General features: G+C 36.6%; 1 protein-coding gene and 1 pseudogene across 2 annotated transcripts; one reads left to right on the plus strand and one right to left on the minus strand.

Annotated features, from left to right (window-relative positions):
- Positions 1 to 8,252: 8,252 nt before the first annotated feature.
- On the minus strand, positions 8,253 to 9,136 carry ACRALDRAFT_1077292 (uncharacterized protein). The gene is made up of 3 exons (XM_071018622.1): positions 8,623 to 9,136; positions 8,492 to 8,551; positions 8,253 to 8,426 (listed from the first exon to the last, which is right to left on the minus strand). Exons 1-3 carry the CDS (start codon positions 8,941 to 8,943, stop codon positions 8,304 to 8,306), a joined length of 504 nt encoding a protein of 167 aa, XP_070872853.1. The 5' UTR covers positions 8,944 to 9,136; the 3' UTR covers positions 8,253 to 8,303.
- Positions 9,137 to 17,992: 8,856 nt separating this feature from the next.
- ACRALDRAFT_t241 lies at positions 17,993 to 18,068 on the plus strand (annotated as a pseudogene). The gene has a single exon. The product of its transcript is annotated as a tRNA-OTHER (tRNA).
- The last annotated feature ends 2,114 nt before the right edge of the window (positions 18,069 to 20,182 follow it).

Consider the following 20,182-nt stretch of genomic DNA (forward strand, 5'->3'; position numbering starts at 1 on the left):
CCGATCCGGCTAGCGGGGCCTTTTAGGTGTCTCGGGTTAGGGTCGGGTCGGTCCCGTGGGGGATAAGGAATAGCTCTAGGGGCCTAGAGGCCGGGGGGTGTTCGCGGGGCCTTTTTAGCGGGCGGCCAGGACCGCGGCGAATCAGGGCGGCTTATAATAGGGTAAGGGAGGGGGAAGGTAAGGGATATCTAGGGCGGGGTCGCGGGTATACCGCCTTAGTTTATTATATAATATTAAACTCTTTTACCTAGTACTTATATACTTCCCGGGCTCTCGCGGCTTTATATCTTTTAACCTAGTAGGCGTCGTTAAAGGCCTTATGGTTTTTATCGTATATAGCGTACCTTCGGGTAGCCTTTAGGGCCGATACTAGGTAGTTCTTAAAACCGTTCTAGTAGGTGGACTCGGGTTTAGCGTAGTAACGGCACCGCCTCTCCGCCTTTAAGTACTAGGCAGCTCTATATCCGAACTATAAATAGTTAAAGCACCTTAGGAGGTTTATATTAGGGTTATAGGGCTTATATAGGTAGCTACCGCCCTCTAGTAGGAGACTATTCTATATAAGGTTCTTTACGCCTTCCGGTAAAGTGGTCTTAATAAGTAGTATCGCCACCTTACCGGTACTGTATCTAAGGAGCCGGGTCTTTACTCGGTATATTCTTATATCGGGGTTAAAGGTGTATAGGGACTATAGGAGCTTATTTTTAGATAATAGGCCTAGGATCGAGTAAGGAATAGCTTTTACTAGGACTAGATAGGTTCGGGTAGCTATTTTAGCCCCGGGGCCGAAGGCCTATTTAACCTAATAGTCGGCGAAGGTAGACTATTACTAGGCCCCTCCGGTAAAGGTTAGGTATATATCGCCGCTAGGTAGTCTTTTAGCTGCTATAGCGTTATTATAGCTAATAACTATATTTATAGCTTAGATAATCTCTTTTAGCGACCGGGCTTAGAGTGCCTAGTCCGGTTAGTCTTTATATTTAATAATTAGTTTTTTATAGTATTAAGCTAGGATTACTCGGGGGGGTGCTAGGTCCTAAGGGGGGGCTATAGTAGGCGGTATCGTGGCTATTACGGCCTAGGTCGGCTTTATTCCTTTTCGGAGTTCCTCCCTAATTATATTATATATAGTGGCGTGGAGGTATATAATCGGGGCCGTTACGGTACTCTGGCTATTAAGGCAGCGTAGCTTAATAAGTTCTTCTACTAGCTCCACGACCTAATTAATTATATTCCTGTTAGCTAGTAGACTTTGGATTAACGCCTTAACTTATTATATCTTTGTTTTAGAGGCCCGTGGAGCCTCCGTTTTAGTCTCGGTTCGGTTACCTACGGGATTACCCTGATTCGGGCGATAGGAGTCGAGTAGTGGTCGCTATCGGTGGGGGCGGTTTAAAGGATTTTTAGGAGGTAGGCTAGTCGCCACCACCCCTTCTATTATATCCGCCCCCGTGTCCGCGCTACGGCTTTTACTCGGTGCTATCACGGCGTAGAGGGGGGAGTTAGGTTCCTTCTCTAATTGGTTTTATCGTTTTTAATTAAGTTACGCGTCGGTTAGCTCGAATCCTATCCGTTGTGTTAATGGAATTATAAGTAGAAAAGAGTCTTTTGCTTTAGTTATTATATTAGCTATATTAAATTTCGTATTTATATATACGATTTTTATTTTATTATTTTATAACTGTTGCCTGTATTAGTGATACTGCCTGTTAATATGCTTTAGCCGTTTATGAAATTCAGGGTTTTCGGCGAGCTTCTTTGTATTCTTACTATCTATTAAGATAGTAGGAATCTCGAGAGTATTATTATTATTATTATTATTATTATTATTATTATTATTATTATTGCCTCTTGTATTAGAATCTAGACCTAGATTCTGAAGTATATCTTTATATAGATTATAAAGATAGATTCCTTCCTTAGAAGCCTCTATAAGAGCCATATATTCGGCCTCTATTATTAATAAAGCAATGACTTTTTGTTTAGTTAAGGTCTAACTAACGGGGTTAGTTACTCCCACGTAGTAAATATATCCTAAAGTCGAGGTTCTATCCTCGATTATATCTGAAAAGCTGGTATCAGAATAACCGTAAATACTAAGGTCTTCTTTATTACAGTTATATAAAAGACCGATATTAGGATATATATTTATATAAGCCTAGATTCGATTTAACGCAGTAAAGTGGTCTTACGAGGGATTACTTATATAGCGAGAATACTAGTTAACTGCGTAAGTTATATCTGGTCTTAAATATAAGGCTAGATATAATAAAGCCCCGATTTCCTGTTAGTATTTATTTATATTATTAGTTAACGCTTGTTTAGGATTTGGTACTAGGACCTTTTTGTGTATACAAGGGGTGTTAACCCTTTTTAGACTTCGTTTATTATACCTTTCGAGTATCTTATTAGTATAAGGCAACTAACTTATAGAAAGAGTCTTATTTTCTTTATTTATACTTATTATATAACCTAGAAAGGTATTTATTTTACCTAAGTCTTTAAGTGTAATATCTTTAGATATCTCTTTAAAGAAATAGTCTAAAGTATCCTCAGAAGGGCTCAGAGCCACTATATCGTTAACGTGGCATAAAAGAATAGCTCGTTCTTCTATTCTTTTAATTTTATTATATTTATAAAAGGTAAAAAGTCCGTTATTATATTTAGAGACCTGGTAACCTAGTTTAGTTAATATCTTAACCAGGTAATTATACCAGAGTCTAGGACTTTGTTTTAACCCGTATAAAGCTTTATTAAGCTTGCAGAGTGTTATTTTATTATTTTCTAAATTGTTTTCTTTCTCGAAGCCTATAGGTTATATAGCGTATATCAGGGTATTTATATTAGTATGAACGAACGCGTTTCTAACGTGGAACTGCCTGAATTTCTAGCCGCGTGATACACCTAATATTAAAGCTGGTTTATAGCTTTCTGGCCGGCAGGTAGTTAAAAAGGTTTCTAAGTAATTAAGACCTAGAACCTGATTAAACCCCTGACTAACCCACCGAGCCTTATATTAAATAGCTTCGCCAGAGCTATTATATTTGATTCTAAAGACCTAACGACCTCCTAGTACATAGTAGTCTTCTTTTATTTTATTATAATTATTAGACGTATTTCTTATACTTATTAAGTCCCAGGTCTTTCTCTTTTCGAGTTCTGATATTTCTGCTACCATCGCGTCTATCTATTTATCTTTATCTAGGCAGTTCATAGCCTGTTTATAGGTAGCTGGTTCGTTAATCGAATTTATAGTTAAAAGAAATAGGGAATTTTCTTAAAACTATAGGTTTCTAAGTATTATATCTTATATATAATAGAGCAGGTACGCACTATTATTCTAGGATATTAAATCCTTATAGTCCGGTTTTAATAGTTCTAAAGGTATTTAGACTTCTAGTCTGGTACTTTAGCTACTATTGTTATTATTAGCCGGGCTATAGTTAATATTATTATTATTATTATTATTATATTTATCAATAGCTAGAACTTCATAGCCCGCTGCCCGGAGACTCTTTCGTCTATTATTATTCTCTTCTTCAGCTTAAATAGACTCAATAGAACGTTTCGAAACGCGCGAAGGAATATTTCATAGAAATTAACCGGTATTTTCACTAAAAGTGATTCCTTTATTATACTTAACGGGTTAATAAGGCCCGCGGTTAGAAACCTGATTATATGCCTGAGTATTAATATAAGGAGGGAGGTTATTATTGGTTTTAGGCGTATAGTTATTGTTATAGTTATCTAAAGAAGAGTAAAGAAACTGATTCTCTAAGACATAAACGTCTCGAAACCAACCAGTCTTTCTAGTTACTGGGTTATAAACCTTATGGTTATAGTTATTAAAACCTATTAAAGCACCTCGAAGTGCTCTTATATCCAGTTCCTTTATATTCGGGTCGTTATTTTTATAATAAATAATAGAACCCTAGACCCGTATATTATTAATATTAGGTTTCTGACCTTATAAAAGCTTAAAGGGACTCTTATATTCAAGAGCTGAATTAGGTGATCTGTTATATATATAGACAGCTAAAAGAACAGCTTCACCCCAAAGGTATCGAGGCAGCCCTGAGTAGAAAAGAAAAGCTCGAACCTTTTTTATTATAGTTCTTATAACTCGTTTAACAGAGCCTTAAGCTTTATAAGTGTATAGTGGCTTTATATTATGCTTTATACCTATAAAGAGGCGTTAAAAAAAAGGCGTTATTAAATTCTTTTCCACTATCTATATCTACTTCTTTAATAAAGAAATGATATTTATTATTATTATTATTATTATTATTTTCTACCTGGACTTTCCACTCTTATAGCTATAACTACCGTCGTTTCAGACTTGTCTAAGAGCAGTTATGCCCACAGGAACCGGGTGGAACGGTCTAGTATAAATAAAATCCAACGCTTTTTATTATAGGAAAAAGGTTCGATCGGTCCGTAAAGATCTATATAAACCTTTTCTAAATAAGAAAAGTCTTTGTATTTATTAACTAAATCTTTATTCGTAAGTGTAATAGACTTACTCTTCTTATAGGCATTATAGCTCTATATTTCAGTTAACTTTTCGTTAGTTATATTATAATCTTTTTTAAAAGTATTAGTATAAAGACTTTTTAATATAACAGGGTTAATATAACCTATCCTATTATACCATAGCGTTGTGTTTTTAGTTATAGAGGTAGTCCTTCGACGGTTATTACGGTCTCTTTATTTATAAAGCTCTTCTTAAGGTTAAAGAGGTTAAGGTTTCTTTGTTATATTATTTCTTTATTAAGGTTTAACTAACCCCTTTCTTTATTTATTTAGTTTCTTTAAAACTTATTCTTTGAACCTCTAAAACCTCTTTATTCTAGTTAAGTCTTAAAGCTATTCTTTAGGTAAAATACCTCTTTATAACAGTTTCTTTATGTTTTTTCTGGTATTTATTATATTTATTTTCTAAGACTTAACCCCCCCGTACAATAGTGCCCGTGCTGCAGCCTAGTACAGCCCGTTATAAAGCAGAGCCGTTATATAAAGAAAGAGGGGCTCTTTATTATTAAATAATAAGAGCTTCTTATTTCCAGTAAGACCGCGAGCTTTACTATTAAGATAAGAGAGACTCATAATATTCGTGCCTATTTCCGGTATATAAAGGCACTCTTTTAAAAGCAGAAGCTTTCTAGTATCCCTGAATTTTATAACGTAGTCTCCTTTACCTTATATCTTTATTTCCTTTACCTAACCCTAATAAATAGTTCTTTTTTTGGAATTATAAGTAGAAAAGAGTCTTTTATTTATAATAATATACGCCGTAGCCCCGCTATCTATATAGAAATTCAGATCTAATTTAATACTATTTTCTGCTTATATTTTATAAATCTTTTTTACTAACTAATCTATATTAAGGTTAGTATTATTTATATCTTTATTCTTAGAAGAGATAATAAATACCTGATCTATATCCATTAAATCCTGTATAAAAGGATTAGGACGGTCTGGAAGAGGAAACGGAGGAGGGAGGACGTCTTTAAAAATAACACCGGCCTCTTCGTTTTTATTATCGTCTTCCTATTCTTTTTCCTTTTCTTTTTCCTATAACTAATCTTATAGTTAATCCTACGGTTAATTCTATTAATCTATAATTATATTAACCGTAGCAGACTCGTCGTTCTCCTCCTTTAAAGATGTATCTAAGGCGTGCTATTCCTTTACCTTTAGTATAAGGTTTATTATACGTTTCTCTCTTCGAGAAAGACGCGTATTTCCACCTCCTTTCTTTTCCTTATTCTTTCGAGAGGACTAGGATTTATTTACCCTATTCTGGGTATTTTTCCTTAATCCTGAATTATCCTTTATTACCTAGTTCTTAGGTGCTTTTTCAGGATAGAGAAAGTAGTAGTTAGTCGGCGTATAGCCAGGCTTCTTATAGTTCTTATAGAATAAACCCTTGGTTTTCTTCTAGGGCTTCTTATTCTTTTATGACTTCGAACCTTATATAAGGAGGGTATTCGATAGCTAATCGACCTTTCTTAAAGCATCTATTAATTCCGCTATTAATTTATCTAGTATATAACTAGTAATATCGTGACGGAGAGCTTAAGTTATTTACCCTACTATAGATTCGTACCTTTTATCGAGACTATTAAGAATCCAGGTAAAGATCACCTTATTAGAAAAGGATATACCTCTTTGATTTAAGGTGAGCAGTCTTTTTTATATTTTATATAAATACGCTTTGAGATTAGGGAATTCCGAAGGCGAGAGGTTAAAAAAAGAAGTTAGGATAATATAGTCGGCCTGGAATCCCTTTACTTTATATAAATCCTTTAGTTTTTCCTATACTTTTAAAGCTTTATTTATTCCTTAAACCTGGGTTAAGGGACCGTTTAAAAGAGTAGAGAGTATATCTCTAGCTGCCTTTAGAGACTCCTCCTTCTGTTTTATAGAAGGATTTACTAGAAGGGGCTTTATAACGTCTTTAATATATTTTCCTTTATAGGCGAAGTAAGCGTGTATTCCTATAGTCTAGTTTTAATAGTCTATGCTACCCTGGAGCTTCCGGACAGAAATTTCTTTGCTAGTCTCTTATTAAGCTATTTTTAAGTAGTAGAACAATATTTTTTATTATTTATTTAGGTTAAAATTAACTAAGTTATTTAACGACTTATTGTTTTTATTTTTATTTATTTTCCTTTATTCCTTTTTTCTTTATTACGTTATCGATAAAGGATAGAAATAAAGAATACTAAGCTAAAGGTCTGATTCTGATTAGCCTAGCCTCGAAAAGTGGGTCTAAAAGTGGGTCTAAACAGTAAAGCTATTTATAGATTTTACGGCGCGAAGAAAAGCGATGCTTATATAAAGCGAATAACAGGATTTCTATAGGCGGAATTTTTACTAAAAGCTTATATACCACGTTACGATATCCTGTTATTATAGGCAGTGCGGTAGGTTAAGTGGCTTAATTATTATAACTGTTATTCGTGGAGCAGTCATAAGAGCTTTAAAGAGCTACTGCGTTTAATCCACGTATTCATTATTTTTCTTCTTTTTTAAAAAGTCCCTTTATAAATAAAGGAATAGTATATCCGATCATGACAAAGAGTCTTATTCCGATCGTGTGGTTCTTCCGAAACAGGAATAAAGAGCTAGCCTTTTAGCACGACTCTTAGCGACCGTATTAGGAAGAATAAAGAGCTTTGAACCGTGGTATCGGAACGAACGGTTCGATTCGATTAGCTGTCTTTAGGAGATAAAGGGATTTCGTACGGTCAGGGACAAGGATCTACGACCGGGGGAGGATAAAGGGATAGCCTAAAAAGGCAGGTAGGAGTCTTTTGAGTATTTGTACGTGGCCTAAAAAGGCGGGAGTCTTTTTAGTATTTCGAGTAGAATAAAAGGGTATAAAAGAGTAGATTTCCTTCTTTATAAACCCGGGCTTATAACCTTTTAATTACTTAGGCTACGACTAGTAGGCTATACGCGCGGAAGAGAGGAAAATCAAGCAAAAGGCTATTCAATTCGTAGAATCGTAGGATTACTTCTTATTACGCAAGCGTGTAAAGAGCTGAGTTCTAGGATTTCTTCCTGGATCTGGGGCTAGTAAAAGACCCTGAAAGATTGGGTGGCGACTATTATGTTAATAGCCTACGCGGCGGTGATATACCACGTTATTAGCCTAAGGAATAACTAAGATATCGTATTTATAATACCTAGTATATATATATAATATATATTATAAGCCAAGCATATATACACGTATAATATATATAGTATTATAGTATAGGTTAAGCTGGTTATAAAGTAAACGTCTAGTTATATAGCTAGAACTATATACTGTTTATTTTAACTTAGATATTATACTTATAATTATTATAATTATAACTTATTATAAGTATAATATTAATAGTTAGAAAGCCTTAGTTAAAAAGATTTATTAATAGCTAAGGTCTAATAATAAAGTAGCTTAATTAAAGTATTATTAAAACTATAATAGCCTAGAGAAAGAGTAAGAGTACTTTTATAGTCTAATACTAGGTTTAATATAATCTATATGATTATAATTTACCTAAGCCTTAGATAATAATAAAATGCTAAACTCCTCTAAAAGTAAATATATAAATATTATCTTTACCCTTACCTCTTTACCTTTAGATTACTTAGTAATACTAAATTCAGGAATCTATAATAATAATATATATAATATACTCGGTTTAGCGAGATATTAAAGAATAAAAGCCCTAAATAGTATTAATAGTATCTCTTAGAATATCTTTAATAAATATACTATATTATAGAATAATATACTAAGCTAGCGTTAGTTAATATTTATTAATATATTGCCGAATATAAAGTTGCCTATATAGATTAAAATCAAGATCGGCAGTCCTATTTAAGGGAGTCCACTTCGGCTCTTCCTTAAATAATCTTATAGCTTTAATATACTAATAAATAGATTAGCTTTTTATATAATATAGTATACTCCTAATATAAAAGATAAACCACATACATTAGAGCTATCAGTGGTAAACCGATGATAGATACCGGCGGGCAAGATAAGTAAATCATTCTAGATAGAAATTAGGTTCTTACTTTATAGGGCAGACAACAAGGGAAGGGGTCAATTGCATCCCTTCTTACCTTCTCAACCTGGATCCGCACCCATTCGTCTTCGTGGCTGCGAACATCAAAGTACCCTCGGCCATCGCGGATGTACCGTATTTCCTCATCCTCGTGCATATGTTCATGGAAAAACGTTCTGATCTTCTCTTCATAAGCCTCGCCCATTGTTTCCGGTGACACGATTATCTCATCTCGGTTCTTGTAGCCACGTCGTGAGGCCAGCTGGTCGACGCTGCTGGCATCTGGGATGCTGTAATACATCACGCCGAGCTGCTGTAACTGTCCCGTGTCAACAGGCCTACCAGAGTCATGAGGCAGACGCTGGTCTCCCTGTTGCATAAGACAAGTACACGTTGTCAGCGATGATTACATACTCCAGCACAACAGAGTGTCTCACAGGCAAGCCATCAAACCAGTAAGCCCTCATCTTCAAGAAGAGGTCCGCTGTTCTTTGATACGTTCAAGACGTCCAGGGACGGAGTGTGATCAATGAGACCTGAGAGCGAGGGGACAATATGACAAAGGGTTATCGTGCAAACAGCGGCAGGAGACAGCTGTCAAATAAGATGGGGATTGGGAGCGCAAAAAGTCGGAGTATCACGTGATATTCGTCCTTATGACGTCGGAACAAAGTTATTGCATAGGCTGGCCCGTAGTAGGAACGGAAACGGGTTGTTCCGGCGTAAAATTAAGTATACCATCTAAACATAGTAAACTTAGAACTAACTATTCTAAAATAGGGCTAGCTAATATATATCTATAATAGCCTAAACTCTATATTAGTTAACATTCCTTAGTATTTTATATATACTACTTAATAAAGAATTCTTAGAATATAGTATATATACTATTTTCACTAGCCGGAATAGGAATAGAGTAGGCTATACTGGCCCGAAGTTAGGTATATATTATATATACACTTAAGTATAGGATATTCGTATATAGATTATAGATTTTGATATAGTTAATAAAATCAGAAAATATCTTATAAATTTTATATATACTCTTTATATAATAATTACAAGTTATATTTACTTAATAACTATTTAAAGCTATATACACCTAGCCGTATAGAGCGATAATCCATTTATTAATATAACTATAACTAAAATAAGCTCTTTAGAGACTCTATCTTGCAATTTAAAAATTAAGAAGTCTAGGCCAGATTATACTAGACTAATAACTCTAATTAAAGAGCCTTGGGCTGCTTAAAAGAAGATAATATAGCCTCTAGACCTTAATATTTAACTTAACTAACGTATATTATAGAGGGGTAATACTACGCACTACTATCCGGCACTATACCAGGACCTAAACCGTATAGCTCTGGATTAGTGCTAGTACTCTATAGGCACTAAACCAGTATAGCGCTGGATTAGTGCTAGCCTTATACTAGCCCTAAACCAGTATAGCGGTAGACCGGCACTAGTACCGTCCTAGCATTATACCCAGTATAGCGCCTAGCCTTAGATACTCCGAAGTTCCTCTATAGATATATAGAGTAGGAACCTCGCCCTCCCCTTTAGAGAATCTATCCTATTTATATAGTATTTATTATACCCTAAGGTTACCTTACTTAAAGCCTCTTATAGGTCCTATAATACTAGCTAGCTAGATATATATACGGTTAGTGTATATTAAATAATAATAACTAAAATAAATTTATTTAATCTTAGTAAGGTTCGCTTTTAGATCCAATTAAATAACCGTATAGACTATTCTAATTACACTATCCTAGAGTAAGTAACTATCTATTATTAATAAAGTGCCTCCCCTTAAATAAGACTAGGCGATAAATAGTGATTATCGAGCTATAGCCTAATAGCGCCGATAAGGAACTACTTACCCACGCACCCCTTACTATATTCACTAGCATACTAGTATAATACGTAGAGGTCTCTGTACTAAACCCCTATTTAGTTAAATGGCTATATATAGCGCCCTAAGCGGACACGTAGCTAAAGCGATACCGGTTACCCGTAGTCTACTAAGTAAAACGCCTCCCCTTTACTAGGACTAGGCGAGTAAGCGATAAGTATAAGAGTCCAGGAGTACTAGTTATCCGACGGGCCCGTATCTAAAATACCCTATCGAATACTAAATAGTATTATTATAGAACCCGCTTAATAATAACTAACGCTCCTTACCCTATTCTCTTAGACTCTCCTCTAATACTAAGGGATCTAAAAGGCGCACGCCCCCTCGCCGTAATAGTAAACGCCTATCTAGATATAGCCGAAAAGGTTCTTTTACCTAAATATCGGCTACTCCTCTCTATCCCCGAGTAAGCAGGGAACCTCCCTAGCACTAATAAAGCTAGCTATACTATAACCTCTAAAAGGAAAGTCTCTAAAGCTATCCTGCCTCCTTAGCTAACCTATCCCGCTAAATAAGTTACCTATTACGACTCGTTTATAAAGATATTCTATAATTAGCTAAAACAAAGCCTGAATATATCGACCTTTATAAATCCATAGTTATACCCCGTAATATAGTAAAAGAAAAAGAGCTAGCCTCCTTTACTACTAGCTACACTTCTCCGCTAGTAAAGCCTAAGATTAAGGTTAAGGGATCGGAATCGCTTTTAATCCGCCCCGCTATAAGTATAGTCGAATAGCTAGTCGGAAGTTTCTTCGAAGATATAGCTAAAAGCCCTTCTCTAAAGTACGCTAAACCTTCTAAAGAAATACCCGATTATATCCTAATGCCTAATGACTGTATACTATTCTTTAACTAGAAAAATTAATAAGCCGATACTATAAGCCACCACGATAATTATATACGCCCTACGCCCTCCGATATTATATACTACTCTCACCACTAAACGGAAGATATTAGAACTAGGAATAGTAGGAATCCGGAACGTTAATAGTACTAGGCAGCTCCTCTAGGTAATAGGGCCCCCGGACGCGGCCTCCTAGCGCAGGTCCTCCCTAAAGGAATATACCGGATATTAGCTACCCGGAACTATATCTATATATACGATAATCGGATTTACTTACTATCCTCGGCTAGTGTAATAATTAGACGTACCGACTTAAGGCTAATAACTTAGGTTACTTTAAGCCTCCCTTATACTTTGCTACTAACTAGGATCTTAAGACCAAAGGAACTAAATTAATCTATATAAACGTTTTCCGCTTTATTAACGTCATAAACTAATATACCGGCCTAAGTGCCTAGTACCAAGAGTTCCTTCCCCGCGGACTAGCCTGCTATCTATTAAGCGAGGCCTTTATATAGTTTATAAGCCTTACTAAGGGATAATGTTCGTACCTTACTATAATAATAACTATTATAGACTAAAAGACCGCCTTATAGGAAAGGTTCCGACTACCTTTAAAGGAAGCTAAGTATAAGCTAAGGCGCGAGAGATATACCCTAGATAATATAGTTACCCGCTATAATATCTGTGTCTTTATAGATAAGCTAATCCGATTAGTAAAGGCGGTTAATAAACCTAAAGGTAAGTATTTAGCCCTAGTATAGGACCGCTTAGACGCTAACCTAGTAAACACTATTCCTTATTCCGGACCGGAAACTATAGCCACCGACTTTATAAATAGCCTAGCTAGTATAGTACCAGGATAATACTAGAACTATACTAATAAAGCCTAAAAGGTACTCGTTACCTAATAAACCCTGCCGCGGATTAACTAGATATCGATATTAAACTAATCCTCCTAGGTATATTCGCCCTTTCCGTAGTACCCGGATTAATATAATAGCCCGGCTTTATACTGTTTACCGTAGCCCGAACAACGTTCTTTAGCACTGGATCGTTGTTTACTATTACCGGAATATCGCTTACTAGGACTAGGATAATTCCGCTAGAATAACCACGCCCTGCTAGCCCAAGGAACGCTAAACCGTTACGTATATAAATATAGCTTATGGCTCTTAGCTAATAACGCGTCCGATTACCTAGTACGCGGAAATAGAAACTTCTGCTAAAAGCGATCCCGGGACCCCGTGAATACTATTATCGATAATAAGGTCCCCGATAAAGGATATAAGAATAATAAGGAACTAAAGGACCTTTATTATTTTAAAAAGGAGTCTAATAGTTCCGAGGACCTCGTAGATAATAAAGCTAAGACTAATAAAGGTAGTAATTAACTACATTAGGTCGCTAATAAACCCGGATTAATACCTAAGTACTATAATCTTTACTAAGTATAATAATAATACTAAGTATAGATAGGTAATAAGATCTAATAATAAGGCCCTCCGCTATAAGAAGTCCTATTAGTATCTATTCCTAATAATAGACTAAGGTGGTTAGGACTCTCCGCTAATCGAAGGCGCTTTATAAGAAGTAATAGACCCTATAGTCGGCCCGTGTGGTTATATAGACATAAGGGTCTAAGTCTAACTAACCCTAGATAGCACTCCTTTTAAAGCTTATATTAATTTAGGTGCCTCATAGTGCGTTATAAGCTAGCACCTTCTCCCTTCCCTCCCCGATATGGAAGTCGATACGTCTAAGAGATCTATGCTTCGCGGCGTAGGCACCTCGGATATTATCAGATAAGCTTCGTTTACCTTATTAATATAAGGCACGGTAGACGGATAGCCCCGAGTCGGTTAGCTATATATAAAAGCTTAGGTAGTTCCTAAGCTAAAAGCCGGTCTACTTCTCGGGCAGGAATTTAACTATCCGAATAAGGTTAATATCCTTAACTCGTAGGAGGCTATCCAGCCTAGGTCTTACGAAGGTCTTATTATCCCGGTATATATCTTCGCTAAATATTCGTTAGTTAGGCACCGATTAAAAGTCGCTAAGAAGGTTATTATTTTACTATATTAGTACGGATTTATCTTATTTAAGTAACGGAATAGAACCTTAGTCTTTATAGAATTCTAACTAGATATTAAGGGTTTACTAAACTATATCCTTAGCGAAGCGATATCCGTTCCAATCTATAACGCTAACGACCGGCCGCTATTTATTTCCCGGGGCAGTAAGCTACGGTATATAGATCCCTTCTACGCGGATAGGTATTTTAATACGGAGCAGGATAATACCCACGATATTCTCATAAAACGGCTAAAGGCCACTAAAAAGCCCCTGAGTCTAATAGGATAAAGCGACATCTTTAAAGGGTATTTACCTATTAGCAGGGAGCTTAGAATCGCTAAGAGCCTGGACGCCCTAACTAAAATAACCCTAAAAGTCGTGACTATTTATAACTATAAAGCCCGCTTTATATAACGCTTTACTAGGATTATCGGTAATTATCCTAAGGTTTAGACGGACTAAGGCGTTATCGATATAGATAAGAAGGATTATATACGGGTTCCCTTAATTAACAGATAGTATACCTAGAGGATTAGCTAGAAGCTATATCCACTTAGCTATAAGGACTAAGCCTATCTAGACTAGACCCTAGACAGACTTTATAACCAGAACCGTAGAGAATAGATATTATCGCTAATATTCTTTAATACTCCGGTTTTTATTATATAGCGAGAGGTAAAAGGTAAACGTAAAGGCCGTATAATAATCGACCTTTATACCCTAAATAAGGTTATTATCCTAGATATATATCTAATACCGCTCTAGGATAAGGTTATTAAGCGACTCCGCGGAAAATTTTTTATCTCCGTTATTAACGCCTGGGCTTTCTTTTACTAATTCCCTATATATAAACCGTACCGCGAGCGGTTTATTATTATCTCCTAATAGGGATAGGAATAAATAGAGGCCGCCCTAATAGGGTTCCGTAACTTACCCGTGCATATCTAACGCTATATAGACTAGCTCCTATGCCCGTACTAGGACTTTATTTCCGCCTTTATCGATAATATCGATATTATATCGGTTACTAAGAATAACTATACTAAGCACCTAAATCTTATACTTTTATTATTTAGTAAAAGAAGGATTACTATCTCTCTCGATAAATCCTTTATTAGATATCTATTATTCTAACTACTAGGATTTAAGGTTAGCGCCCTCGGACTATCGAATACTAAAGAATATACCGAGGCTTTATAAAAGATTCGCCCTCTAACTTCTTTTTAGTTCTTAGAATAATAAATCAGGATAATAAGGTGGCTTTATTATCTTATTCCCCGATTCTCTTATCTAATCGCTCCCCTTTAGTAATAAAAAACGACCCTTCTTACTAAGGCTTATTACATTAGGAAAAATAAGGGATAGACCTATAAGGTGTATACTAAATATATAATATTTAAGGCTACTATTAAACACTTAGCTATATTCTAAAATATTACCAGCGCTCCTACCTTAAACACTTACTTATTCCACTATATCCCTACTAAGATCCTCTTTATTTAGCTAAACGCCTTTAAAGAGCACGGGCTCTCCGCTATACTCTTCTAACTAGCCGATAAGACTAAATAGCTTGCTAAGGGAACCTTTAAAAAACCGATATTTAACTAGTACTCTATATTAGTAAGGGGCTTAACGCCGCCGAAAGAAAGTACTAGCTTACGGAACTTAAGGTCGCCTACTTAGTATAGGCTATTCGTAAAACGTATACTATTATTTAGTCTGCTTATCGTAACCCGACTATAGTCTTTATAGACCACGCCGCTACTGTCGGTATTATAAAGTCGACTATCCTATCTAGTACTAATAAGACTAGGCTAAATATAAAGCTTACCCTCTCCTCTAAGTTTCTTAGCTAATTCTAGTTAGATTATTAATATATTCCTAGTAAAACGAATATAATAGCCGACGCTTTATCTTAGCTACCAACAACAAAAGGCCCTCCGGCTAAAGGTCAAGGCGAATTAGACTGGATTTAAGAGGATTAAGCTATATATTATATTAATAAAATCTAAATAAAGGATAATATATAATAAAGGCTTATCGAAGGTTACGCTAATAACTTAAAATAAGCACCTATCCTTACCTAAACCACTAACTATAACTCACCAATTAAGATCCCTTTCGAAGTAAATAATAATCTCCTATACTAAGTGGATTTAAATAAAAGAAAACGCTTTTATATCCCCGTCTCCCTATAGAAGGAATGCCTCTAGGCCGCTTATAATAACTAGTATTATTTCGGAGCTAAACGGATATAGTATAATTTAGCCGCTTCGTAATCCTATAACTCCGTAAGGAGGTCGACTTATATATCGGTTAATATAAGATATATCGTACCTACTAAACAGATCGGTAAGCTCCCCTTAGTAAGATATAGCCTATCCTAACGCCCATAATCCCTTTCTATATTATCGCTATAGACTTTATTATCGATACCCGAAATACCCTCTATAGAGATACCTTCGTAGCGTAAAGACTTCCCTTTATTCGATACCATACTAACTGTCACGGATAAGTTGTTAAAGGCCTCCCTGCTTATCCCTAGCTATAGCACCTATACCACGAAGGACTAGGCGTCTATACTCTTTTAAGCCCTCTAGATAGGTAACTAAGGTATCCTCCGCGCTATTATCTCGGATTATAACCCTAAGTTCTTATTAGACTTCTAAATAACTCTATAGAGGGTAGCCGGAACTAAGCTAAAGTTTTAAACGGCCTAGTATCCCTAGACCGATAGTATTTCCGAAAAGAAGAACTAAACCATTAAGATTAGGATATATATATACCTAGCGGGTAACCTAAAGGTCCTATAGCCGACGGTAATTATACCTTTATAGTTTAACCTAAATAAGGCCTTTAATAAGACGCTCGGCTATATACTAAATAAGATACTATACGATACTAAAACGAATAGTCCGCTTCACCTTATCACCAAAATTAATCCTACGTTTGTATACGAGATATTCTAGGAGGATAAGGAACTTATTATCGTAATAGGATAGATACGTATAAAGCGCCTATATAATAAGAAACGGCGTAATATTCGGTTTAAGCCTAGCGACCGCGTATATATTCGCCTTAGCCACGGATACTCGCTCTTAGGCAAGGCTAGCTATAAGCTTAGTGCCTAATAGATAAGCCCTTTTAAGGTCCTTAAGTAAGTATCGCCGTTAGTATACCCATTAGATCTACCTAAGACCCTTAACGTATACCCTGTTATTAGTATTACTTAACTCTAAATAGTTAGGTTCGTAGAGCTATTAGATACTGCGGGACCCGTCGACGTATAGAATAGGAACTAAGAGTAATAGCGGGACCTATATAAGCATTATAAGATTAAGACTATCTTAGATAAACGGACTACTTATAAAGAAAGAGGCAGGCCATGGACCGAGTACCTTATTTAAGAAAAGCACTGGCCGGACTAATAGAACGTTTAGATACCGGTAAATATAATAAAAGCTCTGGAATTAGTAGAGGTATTCGAAAAACGCGCGTGCCGTTAATCGAAGCACGTAGTCGACTTTAAAGCTGCTACGGGCAACGTTATAGGCTTCCTAGTATAGAAGCCGCCAGTTTTATACTAGTAGATAAGTTAGTACCGGGGCCGCCACGGCCCTGTATAAGGCACTAATCCTTAAAAGAGGAGAGTATAGGGGTTTTTATCTGAGTCTTATACTAGTTCCCTAAGTCTTATACTACGGTTTTCCCCCCTATAGGTATTAGAGAAGGACCGTACAATCAGAATTCTGACTCCTAGACTACCTAGGTAGTAGAAAGGATAGCGGAGTAAGAAGAAATAAATAAATATAATATTATAAAATGCGCATATCTTTTTTATTTATCTTATATTATATATATATATATATATATAGCAACGCTACCCGGACACAGAGGATACTTATTATCCTATATAATTATTATCCTTTTGACCATAAGTTCTGCTATACTTATTATATCCACTTCGATTAAGCTATATTGCCCTAATTAGAGCAGCGCACACCTCTAGGAATCTCGTTTAAAGGCCTCTTTGTTATATATATATTATTTTAGCTATACATATATCGTAGTCTTAAGTATACCTATTATCGAGGATTTATCCGAGTTTATACTGCCTACACTATTCTATATAGTAACGTCTTTGCCTTTCCTTAACATAATCTATCGGCATATACTAGGTTAAATAAACCCTCTAAAAACATCACTAAACTTATATCTACTAGAATAACATCGTATAATAAACTCTATTAAGAATTTAGGGAAGAATATAAAGAATATAATCGGGTCGAAAAAGGAGTTAATACCATTATTAAGTAGACTAAAAAGATAATAGCGGTAAGATAGTATAGAGCCCTACTCGTTATAGTTATAACTTACTACAATCAGGGCCAGGGATAGGGAGAATTATTAGAGGATAGTTTAAGATTTAATAGATTATTTTAAGAACATTCCCCGTAGTTCCCTGGGTCTAGGCCCGGAATAGCTATAAAAGGGCCTAGTGATACTAAAAACCTAAGTTAGTACCTTAGTAAAGAATCTAACTCTTTTGGCGTTATGGCTTTATAATATCCCTTTACTCTTTATATAGCCCCCATAGCGCACTGGTGGTGCCCTGGTATATAACCACGAGGCGGTTGGGTCGGTTCGAATCCGGCTGGGGGCGCGCGCAAAAAGTTTTCTTTTTGCGTCACCCGGCCCTGTTCGCGGGTGGCCCTTATCTGCCTTGGTAAGCACGATAAGGGTTAAATAAGGGGGGCCCGATAGCCCTACTGCCCGGCTCGTAGCTAGTCGATAATAGGCGCCGGTAGCTCTGCCGCTAAGGCCGACACGCCTATGTCGCTAACTAGGGCAGGTAGGCCCTACCGTAAACAGGGCTATAGCGGATTGGTCGCCCGTTACGCATATAGAGACGATACCGCGCTCCGGAGCGTGTAAAAATATCCCGGCGGGACCTACAGGAAACGTGGGAGCTACGAACCGTACGTTATACTACGTATAAGGCCGTCTATAGATAACGTAAAAAGCTTAAACGTGGGTCTAGGATACGTTGAATCCTGTAGATAGGGTTACTGGCTTAGGATAGAATTAATTACTAAGGGTCTGTCTTAGTAATAAATACGAGGATAACAGGGACTAGGACGAAGGAGTATAGAGCTTATATCAGTGGCTTCGTAATACGAACAGTGTCAATACAGCGGCCGCACAGTGTCTTCGCGGCGGCCGCGCACGTGGAACGAATTTCATTATTATAAGGGGGAAGGGGTTTTTGTCCGAAGAGGTTTTCCCCCCTTCTAAATCTAAGAGGGACTATTACCTAGGAAGGCTAGCCTAGCATTAGCTAAGCGATAACAGAGTAAGAATAAATAATGCTCTTTATATATAAAACCCCCCCGATACTACTAAAGGGCACTATATCGGTAAACGTATTTATAGATATTAAGTCTAATACCGCCCTCTATATTATAACCCGTATATAGCACTCTTAGAAGCAATACAATTAGTATAAGAATACGCCTCCTACTTACTATAATATATCGGCTGCCTAGCTAATCTAATAAAGAGACCTGCTAAATTATAAGCGGCTAGTTATAGGTGGATCGCACTAAGTAAGGCCGAATAATTATACTAGCCAGAATTCAGGGAAGGAAAGGAAAAGGTCTACGGAGGAGTATAGGATTTACTAGGTTTATAAGAATCTATGGTAAAGGCAGTGCGAGGTCCGAGCGTCGGGCCTACGCGCTAGTTAGCGGTTCCGGCCTTATACCGAAACTATAAATTCCAGGAGTTAACCTATAATATTACTTCCCTCCCCCCTACCCCCGGGGGGCCGCGATAATAAAGGGCCGATGCCTCTTCTCGTTCTAGCATATCGCGAAGGAGGCGTATATACTCCCTTATATCAGGCAGGTTCGGGTCGCGCGGCGTTTATAGCGACTTCGCCTATAAGTTATTAGCGCTCCACGCTCCGCTAACCGCCTACTAGTGATATTAAATAATTTTAATAAATTAGGCTACGAGTAGTAGGCTCTACGCGCGGAAGAGAGGAAAATCAAGCAAAAAGCTATTGAATTCGTAGAACCATACGATTACTGCTTGTTGCGCGAGCTTGAAGCTGCGTATAATATTATGTGTAAAGAGCTGACTTCTTGGATTTCTTCCTGGATCCGGGGCTGGCTATGAGCGGCTGGTCACGAGTTATTCACAGAGTAAGGCCGAATAATTGAATTATCTAAAGCTAAGGAGAAAGGAAGGAAAAGGGGAAAACTCTATTAGTGCTTACGACCTAAATATAATATCGTGGCGACCTACTAGGAATATACTATGATTAGTTAGAAGATCCGGTGGTCTACCGGATTATCTCCACGGGGTTAACCCGTAATATTACCCCCTTCCCCCCTCGGTAAGCTATTACTATTCGGTATAGGTTCGTGAAGCGTTATTATTTAATTAAATAACGCCTCTTTATTAATTAAATAACGACCTCTAGTAGCTCTTTAACCTTAAATAACCTCTTTATTTATTAAAGAGCACTCGAGGTAAGCCTTTATAGCTATATAATTAATTAGCGTTCCGTGTAAGGGTGTTATTATAGTTCGCTAGGTCGTTCCTTCTATATAAGGATCCTTATACCGTACCTTCCCTATCCGAATAACTTACCTAAGCTAATAATACTAACTTCGCCGTCGCCTTTATTAATCTGTTTTTCTTCTCCTCTTTAATAATATCTATTACTATCCGCAGTACGTTTTTTATAGACTATAACTCTTTTATACCTTA

Source organism: Sodiomyces alcalophilus (genome assembly GCF_042370955.1).
Source record: "Sodiomyces alcalophilus JCM 7366 unplaced genomic scaffold ACRALscaffold_7, whole genome shotgun sequence".
Classification (NCBI taxonomy): Eukaryota; Fungi; Ascomycota; class Sordariomycetes; order Glomerellales; family Plectosphaerellaceae; genus Sodiomyces; species Sodiomyces alcalophilus.

Bases quoted from the DNA above. Each gene is read 5' to 3' on its own strand.
- ACRALDRAFT_1077292 (XM_071018622.1), bottom strand. From the start codon at position 8,943: ATGCAACAGGGAGACCAGCGTCTGCCTCATGACTCTGGTAGGCCTGTT. The intron at 8,552-8,622 runs GTAAGAAGGGAT...ATTTCTATCTAG, and splicing joins TGCGGATCCAGGTTGAGAAG to AATGATTTACTTATCTTGCC. The intron at 8,427-8,491 runs GTATGTGGTTTA...TCTATTTATTAG, and splicing joins TTACCACTGATAGCTCTAAT to TATATTAAAGCTATAAGATT.